We start from the raw sequence: 17,269 nt of genomic DNA, 5'->3' as shown, positions 1-17,269 counted from the left end.
TTAAATATAATTTAGCCACACCACAATTGCCACATTCCCAGAACATCCTATTTATCTTCGCCTCGTATGGCGAAACCTTAAATATTTGTTACGTGGAACCGTGGAAGATTTTATCGGATAATAATTAGATTACAGAAAAATCTCTGCCGCCTATAATTAAATATGACTTTCAAGAATCAGAAAAGTATCAGATCGTATCCGCATAATTTAATTTTTGCCGCGAACGAAACAGGCGTATGTAAAATATTGCACCGATTCCCATTGAATTAAGTATAATGGTAAGCAGGTTACGCAACGAATCATTGACCACACTTCTTATTTCATCTTCTTGGCCGAGATACGCCGTTTCGTAATAATTTTACTTTTGTTTGTACGCCATGTTTGTTCACAGAGCCGGTCCCCATCACCTTCAATTGCCATTACAAAAAGCCGCTTTTCCAATTTTCTACATCGTTGACAAGCAATGCGAGATAGCTTCAACTACATAATTAATTTAAAAAAGAGGTCACCAGTTGAAATTTGCTTTAGTGGTCATCTCGAGTGTTGACCTCGCAGTAAATCACGAAGATCCACGGACCTTGTCCGATACTTTCAATTTTAATTTGTTCACGTAAACACTAAAAACGGAAATAATTATGAACAAATGCAATTTCATCGTTGCCAGCGGACGATGATTCGTGGTCCTTGGAGGAGATACAAGATAAACGCAACATTTGAATTATTCATGGCTGACAATTTGTTGGACTGATTGCAGACGTGATCCATTTCCGGGATGAATTAATGCGCTTTTGTTGCTCGGGGGACAGCTCTTTTCTAAGAAATCACAAAGATCTGGTAAAACCCCGGGAGTGTCATGCGCCTCGAGTGATCCACCTGGAATTGACTTCCTTACTTCCGAAGAACGGATCTAATTTGCGAAGATTATGCAACACTAATTAACCACAAGACTGGCTTATATAATTGGCTGCGCATAATGGGCGGCATTTACAAAAACGAAAGTAGGTATATACGATGGGTACAGAAGTAACCCAAATACGACCCAGTGGTCAATTAAACCTTTAACGAACCGGCGATCAACAAGACACTCTTTTTCTTGTCCATTCAGTTGTATATCAAACCGTCACGGTTCAATAACGCTGTGTTAATTTTGGACCTTATGCAATACAGCCGTATAATAATCAATGAAAGGAACACTACTCTCACGATCATTTTAAACTTATTGTACTCTCAATTTAGCAAAAATAATCGAGTGGAGTTTTACTTTCTACGAAACAACATGACAGGAAGCCATTCTTCACTGGTTTATTCTTGATCATTTTTTTTTATCATGTGAGAGGTTCTGGGGCAAAAAATAGAAAGCATCTGTCTTCGCTACATTTTATTTTTGCCAAGGTATGGCCACTAACAGGATTCCTTCGGAAGACAAGCAACAAACCGCCTGTTGTGGTACGACAAATTGTGGTAGCTGGTAACTTCTTGTCGTTGACAAACTGCGTTGGGTACCACTTGCGACCTCATCTCTTTGCGCCACCACCATCACACTGTTCGGGCTGATTGTGCATCTCAAGTCTTCAGGTCTGTATCCGCGGGTGTCGACCATGAGCTGCAAAGAACAATGACAGCACCTAGAAGTGTTATAATTAGATCAGTGTGGACTTACCCACCTCAAATCTGTCGTCATTAAAGAAGACGCTGTCCATTTCTTTACCTGCGACTGGCTTGGGAATTGATGATAACCAAACTTGAGCTAAATCGATTTGCAGATTTGGTAATCAGTTGCTATTATAATAATTTAGACTGACCTTTTTCTCTAACATGAGTAAATTGAGGATCTTGAAGTGCTGAGGTTCTGTTTTGTGTAACTGGAACGAGAATTCCTTCGTCTCGCGTTGCAACTGACATTATACAATTTTTTACATTTCTTGGGTTTTAAGCACATAAAAATTTGGACAAGAATTTGCTCTACAACTGACACTAACAAACAAATTTTAACTTGAATTGTCAGTTGTCTGATTACCACTAGCTGAGAAAAATTACAACAGAACAATTTACATAATAAAAATAACACATATTCAGTCTTTTTCGTTACATTAATTGATTGAAAATAGCATTATAAGCACTAATTTTAAATTTAATTATTGGATAATAACGTTCGCTATAATCTATTGTAAGTACGCCATATGAATATTACATTTTAGTTATCTATTAAGTATAGCAATTTTTGTCATTAGTGTTATTAGGTGTTCTGTAAAAGTAATTGATTGTTCACGAATAAAAATAAAAATAATTCCGAAAATCATTAAATCAAGAAAGTGTTTTTCACGTTCGTTGGTTGGTAGTTATGTTGGTACAACTTGCGTCTAGTTTTTGTTGTCGGTTGCGTTATTTTGTCAGCCATTGTTGAGTATTGAATGCGTGTTTCGAAATAACTTTTTGTCGAATATAATTTAATTTCAAATGTTCACTTCCTAAAATTCAAACATGAACTATGAACCACCAGGTGAATATTATTAAGTACATACTTAGCAACAGCTTGAGACATTAAAAAAATATGAAAACAAAATAACCTCATTCCCTCAAATTGTTTTAGACTTCACCAAAGATGCCGTGAACAGTGGTAGCGGCAGTAGTTTTCAAAATAGCAAAGGGACTTTTTACTCTAAACCGCAGTTTCAAGATTGCAGTCCATTATTGCGCACTTCTCCAAACAAACACTTCAACAAGAATGGTCCTAACAATCAGAACAGAAATAATAACAACTTTATTAAACCTAATCCAAATTTCAACAACAAAACTTCACTTTATAATAGACTGGGACATAGAAATCCTTATCGAAGTAATTCTTTGGATAATGGACATGTGGAAGGTGATAATCAGGGACAAAGAAATTTTTATAGGAAGCGGAACAGTGATACAAATATAGGCCCCCAACAAAACAAGAGGAAATGGAATAATCAAAGAGCACCCTATCATGTAAATTCAAATAAACCTCACACAAATTCTGTTCAAGACCGAATGAACCGTATTAGAACTTATCATGAAGGAGAGAATGATCAAGTTAATGATAGCAACAGTAGTGTTGAAATAAATACATCAAATTTTAATGAGTCTCAAGAACTAGATGCAACTGACATAACAGTAGAAGTAGTGAATTCTACAGCTCATGTTGAAGAAGAAACACATGTTACCAAGTTTAAAATGGTGTTGGATCCTAAAAAACAAACTGCTATTAAATTAATACAACAAAAAAGAAAAGACAAACAAGTTATATTTCCATTTCCAGTGACCCCTAATGTGACAGGAATAACTCTGAATGAGAGATTTGGCATGTTGTAGTTTTTTTATAAAAGACTTAAATTTAAGAATGCTTCACACCTGTTAAAATTGGACAAACTTATTGTTTTAAATGTATTCTTTTTTTTATAGTGACTTGTTACTCTTCATATGTTATAATTGAGATTCACTTATTTTGAAAGTGATGCAAAAATTGTAAATTCACTCTTAAAAGTTGATAGTAATATAACTACAATTTTTTTAAAAGTATTAAATTTTTGTTTCGCGCTGGATGCATAATTATTTTTTCCTTCATTTGACAGTTTTATTTTCTAGAAGATATATTTTTTTTAAATTTAATTAGTTAACAATATATTAACGTTTAGATATTATACACTTGGAAAGTACAAATTTTGAATTATTATACACCTCAAAAACTGAATTATTACATAATAGGCAATATAATGCTTACAGTTAGTTTTAGAAAGAAAAAAGTAAGATGAGATGTTTACAGTTGTAGATACAAACAATTAATTTTAGTCGTTTGCAAGTTTTGTTTAAACTCAAACTGTTTAAATGTTAAACGCCTTGGTTATTGTTGAGAGAAATATTGTTTTTAGCATTAGGAAAATATGATTAAGAAACAGAACGCAGTGTGCCGATTACTTGAGATCATTTGCCATTATTCCCACCATTTATGGGAAATTCTTTATAAAATAATTAACAAAAGTGCATCTTAAAATAATTTTTTAATTATATACCTAAATGTAACAATAATTTATTTTTAAAATGAAATTAATGTGTTTCCATTAATTATTTCAAAATCTTTGCAATGGTAAGAATAAACTTGAATATTTATGGAAGCGTTGAATGAGATCTCGTTCAACGATCGAAATGGTATTTTGAAATAATTTCTGATAGAGGCAACCTCCTATACATTCCGGTAAAGACCCAGAATTCAGTCAAAAATTCAAGGTGATTGACGAGAATAATGAGCCCGACGGAACTGAAAATGCAACCCACAGCTTTACGTTCCGAGTGTATTGTGGGTTGCATTTTCAATTCCATTGGTCTCATTATTCGTGAAGTATTGAAAAAATTGTATTGTTTTATTACTAAAAGATTCTAACATTGCAAAACTTTTTACTTCGTAAAAAATTGTATATAAAAAAAAGTTATGTAGGTAATTAACAAAATTTATAAACCATGACAATTACGGTCCTCAAATACAGACTACGTGTATTCTGTAAACATTTTGTCAAAAGTATCTTTAATTCTAAACTGTATAACATGTAAAATATTAAACATTTCCGAAAAATCGTCAGTCTAAGTTTCTGGGATTATGGCGTATGTTAATAAACATTCTAAACAGTGAATCTTGTGTTTGAACCTTGATATGCTTTTTAAGGGAAATTTATTCAGCTAATAAGGGATTGAAATGGAGTTTCATTCCAGAAGGACTTAATATCTTAAGTGAATATTTCTCAATTTATTCCCGTGTGTACAATATTTTATTGTTTACATGCTTTCGTAATTTTACTATCAATTGCTATATTAGTTTACAACAATACAAAGGTTATCCACCGTAGAGTTCAAGCGAAAATTTAATGTTATGCAACACAAAATACCAACTCCTTCCGGATCGACTCCGGGTGGGTTCCAGGTCGGCTCCGGGTGGATTCCGTGTCGCTTCTCGGTGGACTCCGGGTGGGTTCCGGGTCGGCTCCGGGTGGACTCCAGGTGGACTCCGGGTGGGTTCCGGGTCAGCTCCGGGTTGACTCCGGGTGGGCTTCGGGTCGGCGCCGTGTGATTTCCGGGTCAGCTTCGGGTGGGTTCCGAGTCGGCGTCGGGAGGGTTCCGGGTCGGCTCGGGGTGGGTTCCGTTTCGGCTACGGGTGGGCTCCGGGTCGGATCGGATCAGGTCGGGTTAGATCTGGCACAGGCTACTGCAGCGCAGAATAGAGGGGACACTAATTTACAATGTGTTATTAATTTAATACAAACCCCTGATCTAGTAAATGTCTTGCAAGAAATGCCTCCGTTAAGTACTTTTGTATATATTTAAATATTTAATTTAATTCACTGCAGACCTTGAAAAACAAGCAACCACAATGTTATGTTAATTGCCTACCTGAAAATACATAACTGTTTGTTAATTTTTAATGCTTAACTTGTTCGTTTGGCTTGGCGTGTTCCAACCATTGTTATTAGTTATTGATGTCGTGCGTGTTAACATAGTTGTGGTTGATGATCCACTTACTACAAGAAAACTCCTCTAGTTTTATTACGATCCCTTATTGTATGTTGATTGACTATAACTTTTGCTTTGTTTATCTTTAACCGTGCACAATAAATTGCATTTTGTGGGAGTGAAACGTGAGTTGTTACACAAGAACCACCAGCGATTTTTTAATTTCCAGTGTAATATTTTTGTCACACTAATTATGATAAAAGTAAACATAATTTGTTGTTGTGACGAAGAGTGTGACGTATTTTATTTAAATGTTGTACAGAGATTATCATACTGTTGCACAGGTTTTACCAGTGTTTTATGTACAAGTGTGCTATATCAAAAACAAATAAACTGATATGGTATAATAAAACACAAATAACAAAGTAGAAAATATAATACGATGGTGGTACAATACATTTTTTATAAAATTTACATACCTAAACGGCTTGTAAATATGACTTGTCTGTTTCGCTTAGATATACATCATATTCTTTCAATTCCAGAAAAAAAAACTGGAAATTTGTTAAAGAAGAAGTTATTGAATAAGAGTTCAACTTTGCAATAACCGGTTCAACAAGAAATCACCCCAAACTTTCTATTTTAAACTAGACGTCCTCTTTTAACATTTATAACGTCTTTAAACTTTTTCAGTCGTTATCACAACACAAAGAAATTATTTTGACAAAAATATTTATGTCGGAAAAAGTATTTGGTACAAATAATAGAGCAGAGACTCAAGCTGTTTTTCTTTCCAATGAACTATTAATAATTTGTTTATATTGTAATAAATTCACTTAGAATCTAATCTAACTTGACAAAACTCTTTAATCTCAAATTATTTCCATATTTACTGTTTATTTGTTGAAAACTTGTGCTATTTTCGATAAAACTAAGAGTATTACGAAACTAACCTTCTTTGTTATTCCTATTTATACTTAATTTTATGCAAAATGAAATATCTTACATTTTTTAATCTCAAAAAATGCTTTAGCAAACACAGTCACCATTAAATAAATAAATTGTATAAACTAGTCAAAATTTACTTTTATTCTAATTCCATTAAAACCACAATAAAACCATTATCATCCGTTACAAATTTTCCGTCACTTGACTCAAGTAAAAAACATCATAATCTTCGGTCTCAATCATCACTTCTGAGACGGCTTGAGATATCAATGATATCATTGTTGACCAAAAAATTTCATTGATATGTTTTGATCGAATCTAATGTTTTGCAGAATTTGTCCCACATTCCGTTGCTTTTTTAATATTTCTTTTGTAGTCCAAACCTGCATTGCCACAACCCACTCCTTTTACCAGTTGCTTGGCGAATTCTTCCATTTCGGACCGCATTCCCCTACTCTTTCACCAGATTTTCAGGTACATTGCCCCTATCACCCGCGGCTCATTGCAAAATCTCCTGATCTCCTTTAAGCCGGGACGCCTCTCCCGGATAAAAAAGAAAATGTAGGCCAGGAATACTAATATTCATTCATGAATTTCTGTTCCGGGCTTGCGCGCACCAAGCTCTGGGCGCGTGGATGGTGGCAGTCCGACTGAATCATTTGAAAATTCCTGTTGGGGACAAGTGTATCATGGCGATACAGTGATAACATTATCGTTTATTGGTTTACTTAGTACGTGTGGTGTTGGTCGGATAGTGTCAGTAGTCGGGAACAGTTCTACCGCCAAAAGCGTCGCCCCGGATCCGCTGCCGCTACAAATCACGTTCAATTATAGGATTAGATCGATTGTACGACGTCACGACGGTGAGTCTTGGGGGTTAATTGGATAAATGTCCGCGAAGGGGTTGATTCGGCTTGCAGCGTAATAGATGTTCGGTTAGGTTGGATTTGAACACGTGCGTCAACAATGTTTACAACGTAATATTTCTGTTATTGCAATACGTTGGAACAACTCTATTTGAATATAATTTGGTATTCAAATTTGTATAACAATTTTATTTCATTTTTAAAATTAGCAGATCTTTTTTCTGTCTTTGCTCTGATCATGATGTTGCTTTTGATAATTATTCACTTTACACTTGCAGTATCCTTGTACGAAGGCAAACATTGTATTGTCAGTTACACAATACTCTTACATAGAGACCACAACAAACAAATTATACTTTATAATTAAATGGTAAAATCCTTGCAATTACTAAAATGAGTGGAATAGTTACCTAAATACGAAACGTATGTGTGATGTAAAAATGTACTAATATTTTATTAGCACCACACAAAACGGCGAATAAATAACTAAATCATAGTATTTTAACTTTTAAGTATTGTGGAGTAATAAATATTTAAAAAAAACTAGCTATATTTGTTATGGCAAGTTAAACTAATAATTTCATGAAATAATTCAATAAGAAAGAGATGAATTTGTAACCATTGCTAGTGGATTAAAAAAAATAGTTCTTAATGAATTAAGTGAAAGTTGTTATTCATAAATAAATAATAGGAATTTAAAAAGGAAAATAAAAATTCTCTAAAAGTGTTTTTTTTTGTATTTTCCTACCGCTTTGACTTAAATAACAATCCTGAAACATATATTATTAAGCCAATAGGCATATCCTGAACTAAAATTAGTTATTTATTACCTATCACGAGTTCATTTTTCACTCTATTGGATTAACTGAAAAAAAAGCTCTGTATCAAGCTCTGCTAAATAAAAGAAATTAATATATTTTTACTTATTTATATTTATTATGAATCTTTTACATTGTATCTCCTGACAGTTAAGTAATGAATTATAATTTTTTTTTTAAGTACACAAGAGCTTTTTTATCCAATTATTTTCTGTTTGCAACGAAAGCTTGTTGCTTAAAAATTTGACAAGAAAAATTGTCACATTTCAAATTATCACGATTCTGAATGATTGGTTTTTAATTAATTTTTCCACTTAAAAAATAGAAATGATATATTGTGAGATAACAACTGGTCTGATTATTATCATTGATGAGATCTACGAGTAAAATCGAGGCTCTGCAGATTCCGTAGGGCGAGTTGAAGGTGCTGCTCCGGTTTGACAAGTCGGATCGTCGGTTATTTATCACATCACGAGTTTATATTTGATGAGAGAATATACATAATAAACAAAAGATGAAAAACATTTAAATCCATAAACAGACGCCACTGGCTTTGCTTTTGATAACAGTATTTTTTGGGACCGATTTAGGTACTGATTTCTTCCTTATATCAGCGACAACTCCCCAACATTTAGTAAACTTTTTGTCCAACTTATAATCGCCAAATTCGAAAAAACAATGCACGTTTAAATACAACAATGTGCTTATAATTTGTTGCTTTTACTTTATAGACTGTAAACAAGTATAGATAATAATAAATCTAGTCGTTTTTTTAAAACCAGAATAAATTTTCTTTGGTCAATTCTAGATAAAGACACAATAATTAACCATTTACATAAACTTGACCAATATTGAAATTTGATTTATTGTAGAAACGTGTTGCTCTTTACAAATGAAGATTGATGTTAAATAATATTTAAAGCTTTAACTTGGTGAAGGATGTATTGACACTGGCAAAATAAGAGCAAATTTAACAAGAAACTTGAGTGAATTTTAACTGAAATTATCAGGATTTGCAAAGAAGGCTATTCGCACAGCCCATGCTTGAATCACGTGCAAGTATTACATCATAATCGCTAAGGCTGGAAGGTATTAAAAAAGTACAATAATAAAAATGAAATATACTTAAATCATAATTCCTGCAGATAATTTTTGTTTAAATGAAATAAATTATATAATACTTACGAGGGTGGTTCATCATTTATTGCCCATGACTATGAAGAAGTGCCAAACGAAAAATTGTTTATCAGTCAAGATCACTTATGTACAATAGTTAGTGCCTGTTTTTGGGTCAGGTATGTATTTAGTGAAGTTTCTGTCTTTTTTGTAATGAACAAAATTGCAATCTGAGCTTTTCTAAAATACCCCACTTTGTAAAAAATGATTCTCCTTTCAATAAATACCTACATGAAGCTGTAAAGTCAAGCGCTAAGCGAATCTAGACGTTCATATCAAGTGATTAAAAAATAGTCCAGAAGTTTTAAACTTGACAGGAAAACACCGCATGCCAGGCACCGATATCCCAGAACACAAGAAAACATTGATTTAATTTACTAAGTATCTGTTTCTCGATAATCTCGAAAAATGTTTGCGTAATAAGGCTCAAGAAGTTGGATATAGAAATTGTTAATACCAGACCAGAAGCGCATTCGCCTTTCGAGACAAATTTAATTACCTATCATAAATAGAATGCCGATGTATTTTTTGAAAGTGTGAATTACATTTAGAGTCATCAGTTTGATCCAAAATTAAAACACCGAAAGTGGAAACACACTGCTCACTGTCTGCGCAAAAATTTCGTACAATCACCTCAGCAAGAAAAGTTTTAGCATTTGAAGGCTATCAAATAAAAATGTGTAAAATTGAAACGAGGCCTGTTTTTCCATCTTAGCAGTGATTATCGAAGGACAACGAAGTACTACAGATTTATTATATCAAATAGATACACACTAGTGCCTCAGGAGTTGAGAAATAAAATTGTTTGAATTTTCTCAGTCTTTGTTAGAAACAATAAAAATAATGAATCAGCTTTGTACGTTTAAAACGTGAAAAAAAATGGACAATTTCGATTTTATACTTATAATATAATTATTGTTTCCAGACTTCAATCACACTGCTACAAGTATTTACATTATAGCAAATATCAAAACTAATTAGATTTTAATCACTTTTTTGTTGGAGAAATAATTATTATATCTAATTATGTAATTTAGTACAAAAATCTTAACTAACAAATAAACGTTAGGCATTTAATTTTAATTTGTAAGATGTCTCATTTTTACAAGAGCATTTTTACTTCTACGTTCCATAAGGAAATGAAAGTATGGTAATGGGGTCAGGTAAGGTCAGATTCTTATTGTCCAGTCCACAAAACGATAAGGAAAATGGTTTTCGATATGGCATGGTGCCGTATCTGCCCATCTATCTGTTTCTGGAATTTGGTTTGATTCACGAATGCTGTTGCAAAAAATAACCGATCTGAATTTTTCTTTTTACAAAATGTTTGTCTCCATTGATTTTGGTCGTTCTGGAAATAATTTCTGTTTCACGCGATCGCAATACATATTATGAACTCTTTGATTTGGACAATCTAATATCAATATCTAATATAATTTTTTTAGTAAGAGTAAGAGTTTAAATAACCCTCATTAATTAATCCTTTCTATTAATCCTTTCAAGGTGTCTGTGGTTCATGTATCCACCACACCTTTACATTAACAGAAATCGATTGCGTAATCAAAAGATTAGTACATATACTTATTTGGCAAATGACCAACTGCGGCAACAAGAATTTTCCTTATTATTGTAAAAAAATATACAGCTTGTAAAAAATACTACCCCACGAAAATTAGTTAAAAAAATGTTGTCTAAATTAAACGTCAAAATTTACTTTTACAATATGATCAACAAAAAAAGACATGGTGATTCCAACTGATTGTGGATAAATATGGAAAATTTATGTGGCAACTGTGTAGGTAGAGTAGAGTTGACATTTGTATGACATTTCATTAGCGTGCATTTGATTTTTTTATACCATTGCACATTGATTTACAATTTTCAAAATTGCGCGTCTGTGAACTGCCAAAGGAATGTCAATCTATCCTCTACCCACACAGTTGCCACATACATTTTCGTAGATAGTTGCCACATTTATCCACAATCATTTTCAATCACCCAATACAAAACGAAATTTCTGCGGTGTAACTGTCACTTGTCAATTTTGACAACAGTTTTTTAACAATGATTTTCACTCGAGAACACAAAATATTAATGACAGAATCAATTTTTGAAATGGAATGAAGAAAGTGGTGACTGGGTTTACCATAAAGAACTTAATTTGATGGAATTTGGAGAAAACCTCTCTTCAAAGTGACGGTTAGCATGATTGAAACTACGCCGTACATATTGGCAAATTTTGTTTTCCATAGCCGCTCCTTATTTCTCTTTTTTATTGATCATTTATTGTAGTTTAAGTTGCATTTGAAAAACGATTATCGAAATCACAAAATGCATTTTTGTATAAAATATTTTTTTAGAAATACATCTCTGTGATGATCTGATCTAACGATTCCTAACTAGTATTATATCCATATTACCGCAAATATGGAGTAGTATGAGGGGTTGTTTTATGATACCCTTACGTGTATGCCCCTGAAACCATAAACACATTAATTGCTCTCCATCACTCAAAAATTTCCATATCAAAAAATTAAATTCGTAATCTTTTCAAATTTATCATTTTAATATGAATTCTGGCATTTAACGTTGTGGTTTCTTTCCCGCTGTACAACACATTTAAATTAAATTCTCCCATTACCTGACCTCCATAAAAAAAGACCTCGATTTCTCGGGGAAGTTTTCAAATAAATTACAACAAACACGCCTTACCAGCGGTGTAATTAATGTTATTCCAGTGAAACTCGACCACGATGCAACAACAAGACGAAGAAAAACACGGGCCCTTACCCGAAATCGAAAAACTGAAGGTATACAAAATCCGATGGTTTATTCTGGCAATTTTCGTACTGTATTCGACTTCCAATGCGATGCAATGGATTCAATATTCTATTATAGCCAACGTGATCGTGAAATATTATGGAGTGTCTACGACATGGGTGGACTGGACTTCTATGCTCTACATGATCCTCTACATTCCGTTTATTTTTCCAGGAAGTTACCTCTTAGATAAATTGGTAAGTATGACGATCCATTATTTCAATAAAACTTTATCCTTGAATTGAGACACACAAATTGAATTCAGCTGATTTATTTTAAATTAAAATCAACGTAATGTTACACTTCAGTTGATTTATGACTATTTTTTTCTGTCTTGGAGTTAAGAAACTTTACAGTCTACGAAATTATGTTTTTTAATAAAATTTTATAATCTGACGGTAAAGTCTAACAAGCTGAACAAATACATATGCACTACATTTTATTTGTCAAAGGATTTTTCTCATTTGACTACAAGATAGTTCTGTTAGATAATAATTGTTAGCATCTAGACAGTTTATCTGCCTGATTATAGTTTTAAACATTTCATGTCAGATGGATTTTTGATTAGAATGATTTTGACGAATTACTGCTTATCTTGCATCTAATTCATTTCTTACATTTTTTACTGAGGTATTCAAAGATAAAAGTAATTAATATATTAATTGATTAGTTGCGGTCTTAGTAAAAATATTCTCATTAATACTTCTTTTTAATAAAGTAAAAAGTGAATGTACCTGTACGAGTGTCGAAGCTGAAACTTGACGCATTTTGCTCATGAATGAATTTTAATTAATTTTTTGTTGCTTTGACTAGATTTTTTTCTTCGATTATCATATACTACATACATCCAAATTCTTATAGTTTTAATCTTTACTAAAATATTAATCTTCTCAACTTCAGGTGCTACATTTTAATAAATATTTTTAATTTATTAGTAGTTACTGATTGACGTCATAATTGATTAAAGGATCAGCATCCGCTAGAATGATCCAGTATACTTCAGACTTACTTCACACACTTTGAAATTGCTTTTAATCAAGTTCAAATTGTTAATATCAGTCTCAAAATATATGAACATAAATATTTCCTTATCGTTAATTTCAATAAAACCTTCGGTTGATTAGCCTAAAAGTTCGATGTTGTCCAATTGTCTGTATTCAATTTACTCTTTCACAGTTTCACAGCTAATAATTTCTTTTTACACTTCATGTTGAAATTAAATGTGGGTGTAGTTAATTAAAAAACGTTGTAAAAGATGGGCAAATTTTTTTCAAAATCCAATCCTAAACGACAATTCTTGCGGACAACGTGCGTTACAAGACATTTAATTTAAATGAAATGTAAATATTTCGACCAGTTGAAGGTCGCAGAATAATGACACAAATTCTGATAAGCACTCGTGGCAGAAGCGTAACAAGCATGCTATGCTAAAATTGATAACAAGAGCATTTTACTACATCGTTTCTTTTTAAGAATTATTATAATTTCAACACTTTTATTTAAAAAAACTCATAAAATCTATCAATGTCGCTGTTAAAAGTATCACTTTTCCAAAAATTCTTTTTAGGGCCTCAGAGTCGCTGTACTTATAGGAATGGTGGGTACTTGCGCTGGCGCTTGGATAAAAGTAGGGTCTGTTTCACCTGACCGATTTTGGGTGGGATTTTTAGGTCAAGCAGTGGTTGCCTTGTCGCAAGTTTTTGTTTTGTCCGTGCCGGCCAGACTAGCAGCCGTTTGGTTTGGTCCTTCGCAAGTCTCTTCTGCATGCAGTATTGGGGTTTTCGGAAATCAGGTAAACACACTGTCCATTTGTACCAACTAAAATCTCTTGCAGATATCTCGCATGCATTTACGGTTCAAGGACGATCAGGGTTCACCACACTCTCAAATTTATCAAAACTGTGTCAGTTACAACGGTTTTTTCCGCAATTATTATTTTCACTAAAAGATACACTTCGACATATTTTTGGAATTGAGATTGTTGTCGCTAAAAATACAAGTTATGAAAATGTATTTGTTTAGATAGACTGTTATTTTTATATGACTAATGCCAGTCTCCTGGCGTCGTCATTAAAATGTTATGTCAGAGCTATATGAGGACATCCGCAAGGGCCAGTTGACTCAGACATCATTATTTTATTATTATTAATCAAGGCACTATCTTGCCCTTTGCACCTAATTAATTATTACTTTGATAATTTTGGATCAATTGGAGTAGTTACCCTTTTCAGTTAGGAGTCGCCCTTGGATTTCTTATACCCCCAATGATCGTTAGTGGAAGTGGTAACGAAGAGCAAATCGCCAAGGACCTCTACATTCTTTTTATTGCTGTTGGCATTTACACGTCAGCTTTGTTGATCATTATAATATTCTGTAAGTTCGTTTTAATCTAAATCAAAATCAGTCTAACCTTGAATTTACAGTTTTCAAAGATGAACCACCCACACCACCGTCTTATGCTCAAACTCAACCCTCGGAAAATCAAGAATCTATGTCTTTTCTTCAGTCTTTGAAAAGACTAATGTTGAATCGCTCATACGTGTTACTGTTGATCTCCTATGGGATCAACACGGGGATTTTCTACGCCATTTCCACCCTTCTTAATCAAATTATCCTCTTGTATTATCCGGTACATATTTCTACATTTTTGACACAACAACAAATTTACATTGACTCTTTCAGGACAGCGAAGAAGATGCCGGACGCATTGGATTGGTAATCGTCGTAGCTGGAATGTTTGGATCAGTGGCGTGTGGTGTTATTTTAGACAGATTCCACAAGTTCAAGTAAATCATTATTTTTTGAAGTAATACAGAACTTTATTTGGCATTTTCAGAGAAACCACCCTTGCCGTATACGCCTTGTCACTGGTAGGGATGGTGGTGTATACTTTCACCCTAAATGAAGGCATCGCCGTTGTGTATTTCACATCAGCTTTATTAGGGTGAGGCTCGTAAAATAGTTACATATTATCTTGTCTTTCACAATTATATCTTTTTACATTCAAAGAGAAACGTACTTATGCAACACACAATACACCTCGTTTTTTAACTTTAAATAATTTTCTTGGTTACATGAACTAAGTTACATCATTGCTTTTTCAGATTTTTCATGACTGGTTTGTTGCCGGTGGGCTTCGAATTTGGGGCGGAACTGACTTATCCAGAACCTGAAGGCACTTCAGCAGGACTTCTCAACGCCTCAGCTCAAGTTTTCGGTATTGCATTTACAAACATTTATTCGGTGATTTTCAACAATTTGAACGACATTTGGGCAAATTCTATAATGTCAGTCATGTTGCTAGTCGGTACAATTATGACGGGTTTAATAAAGTCGGACCTAAGGAGACAAGCTGCTCATTCCAATAAATAAGAATTTGATAAAAGAAAAAACACCAACGATTATCTCTCATGATTTTTTAACAAAAATGTGATAAAAACATAGTAAATTATTCTTCCGTAGGTTTTAACTAAAAGTATTGAAGTATAACTTTTATATTATTTATTAACAAATCTATGAAACCGTTGATGAACAAGACAATAATGTATTGGCCTCTTTTTAATTCCTTTTGTTTAATGACGTAGGTTAAAGCTCAGATATGAACCATTATCGCACATACGTTATTATGATGACCTGTTATAATTAATTTTATATTGTAATTGCATTTTTAAATGTAGGGAGCAACAATTTTAAAATCAATATTTATACAAGAATTTTTACAATTCATTTAAGAAAATGTACTCACTAATGATTGTGAGGGCGACAATACTTTACACAGAAGATTTTTAACAGTAAATATATCATACAAAAATATCAATCAATTTTCTCAGAAGATTGATTCTCAAATTATTTTTATGAATTTAAATCCGTACAAGACAGAGACAATACAAATGTTTTCTGTAAATTATCGTACTGTACTAGTCTTTAATCGTAGTGTTAGTATTATTATATATTAAATTTGTTTAGTCAGTGGCGTAATAAACTTTTGTAATATTTCTACAATAAACAGGAGAGTTTCTTTGTACCAATTAAATCAAGATTTTTATAAAACAAAATGAATTTTTACATTTATGTTTTTGTGAACGCTGAAATATTGAAATCTCTATTTTGGATACGCCACTCGTGTACTAGTTTTTATTGCTCATCGATTTGAATTTAAAATGTAATAATCGTACAGCATAGGAGTAGTGAGATTACACAAGCTTCGTCCTAGATTTAGAAGAGTTTTTGTCTCCATAAATCTACGACAAAATCATTGTTATGAAATGTGTAGAAATATGTAAATGTGTTGTTGTAACTGTAGATATTAGACAATATTTTTGGAAACATATTGAAAACAGCACTCGTTAAAATCTCACAACATCTGATGTTTTGCTGGTTGCAGAGCATTTCAACAAAATGTATTCTAAAAATATTTTTGTGATTTCGCAAACTGCGAACAGTTTACTCATTTGGATTTTGTCCAGATACAAATAAATTTCCACAAAACGCTTTGAATGTGATAATATTTTTTCTTAAAATTTATCTGCTAGTTGAAGTTAGACAGGAAGTTGTTATCGCCAGTGTTAAGCAAGCTTCATGGTTCTTGTAAAAATTGTCGAAAGCAGTGAAAGTTGATGAATTTTTCATAACCGATAATATATCAAAAATGCCACTAGAAATTAGTATGTACAACTTTGTAACGACTTTAAACCGAGAACCCTTGACAATAAAAGAAACGACTTTCATGGTAATGTGTATGTTTGAATAAACGCTTTTGGAAAAGAGATTTGTGTTGTTTATTGAAATTTAATGACACCACTCTTTTAATGGAAATACCATTATGTCCTATTATAACGGAAACATCCAAACAAAATTGAATTATTTAACGACTGTGCTAACAGAAATATTTTGCGAAATAAACATTTTCAAAACGCATAAATATCTCCACTGCATTCTGGAAATGATAGAGTTTGAAAACACGTATCTCCGCGGTGCTGCTGGAATGCAGGAGCGTAAAATGTAAAATTCGCACGTATAGATTATATAATAAATATAATAAAATACAATAAAGCGGGGGGTACACTGAATTATTACTTTATTTCATAGTTTGCGGTGTTGTGTTAATTTATCAGCGCGAAATAGTCAAGAGTAGCTAACATGTGCCCTAATTGAACAGAATTTCGGGGCGACATTCGC

The 17,269-nt window shown here is 32.9% G+C and overlaps 3 protein-coding genes and 1 long non-coding RNA gene across 8 annotated transcripts; 2 read left to right on the top strand and 2 right to left on the bottom strand.

Moving 5' to 3' along the window:
* Window positions 1-1,363: 1,363 nt before the first annotated feature.
* Window positions 1,364-2,028, bottom strand: LOC138131730 (uncharacterized). The gene is made up of 3 exons (XM_069048916.1): window positions 1,803-2,028; window positions 1,665-1,747; window positions 1,364-1,603 (listed from the first exon to the last, which is right to left on the bottom strand). The coding sequence occupies exons 1-3, from the start codon at window positions 1,900-1,902 to the stop codon at window positions 1,379-1,381; spliced, it is 408 nt and encodes a 135-aa protein (XP_068905017.1). The 5' UTR covers window positions 1,903-2,028; the 3' UTR covers window positions 1,364-1,378.
* A 313-nt stretch (window positions 2,029-2,341) lies between these two features.
* Window positions 2,342-3,566, top strand: LOC138131728 (GATA zinc finger domain-containing protein 4). Its single transcript, XM_069048914.1, has 2 exons — window positions 2,342-2,500; window positions 2,591-3,566. The coding sequence occupies exons 1-2, from the start codon at window positions 2,482-2,484 to the stop codon at window positions 3,334-3,336; spliced, it is 765 nt and encodes a 254-aa protein (XP_068905015.1). The 5' UTR covers window positions 2,342-2,481; the 3' UTR covers window positions 3,337-3,566.
* Window positions 3,567-4,440: 874 nt separating this feature from the next.
* On the bottom strand, window positions 4,441-5,411 carry LOC138131732 (uncharacterized). Its single transcript, XR_011159884.1, has 2 exons — window positions 5,277-5,411; window positions 4,441-5,218 (listed from the first exon to the last, which is right to left on the bottom strand). It is a non-coding gene; the product is annotated as an uncharacterized lncRNA (long non-coding RNA).
* Window positions 5,412-5,445: 34 nt separating this feature from the next.
* On the top strand, window positions 5,446-16,859 carry HisT (Histamine transporter). Of its 5 annotated transcripts, XM_069048911.1 has the most exons (10): window positions 6,552-7,274; window positions 8,968-9,184; window positions 9,241-9,390; window positions 12,010-12,288; window positions 13,659-13,883; window positions 14,323-14,464; window positions 14,515-14,720; window positions 14,774-14,877; window positions 14,928-15,035; window positions 15,196-16,859. In XM_069048911.1, the coding sequence occupies exons 4-10, from the start codon at window positions 12,025-12,027 to the stop codon at window positions 15,461-15,463; spliced, it is 1,317 nt and encodes a 438-aa protein (XP_068905012.1). In that variant the 5' UTR covers window positions 6,552-7,274; window positions 8,968-9,184; window positions 9,241-9,390; window positions 12,010-12,024; the 3' UTR covers window positions 15,464-16,859. The 5 variants fall into 5 exon arrangements, with proteins under 5 accessions (XP_068905014.1, XP_068905013.1, XP_068905012.1 ...); XM_069048909.1 differs by having other exon boundaries at window positions 8,968-9,390; XM_069048913.1 differs by lacking the exons at window positions 6,552-7,274; window positions 8,968-9,184; window positions 9,241-9,390 and adding an exon at window positions 5,446-5,571.
* Window positions 16,860-17,269: the final 410 nt, after the last annotated feature.

Source organism: Tenebrio molitor, chromosome 5, assembly GCF_963966145.1.
Source record: "Tenebrio molitor chromosome 5, icTenMoli1.1, whole genome shotgun sequence".
NCBI classification, from domain to species: Eukaryota; Metazoa; Arthropoda; class Insecta; order Coleoptera; family Tenebrionidae; genus Tenebrio; species Tenebrio molitor.
Note: the sequence above shows the minus strand (reverse complement) of the source record. Positions and strands in the feature narration are given on the sequence as shown.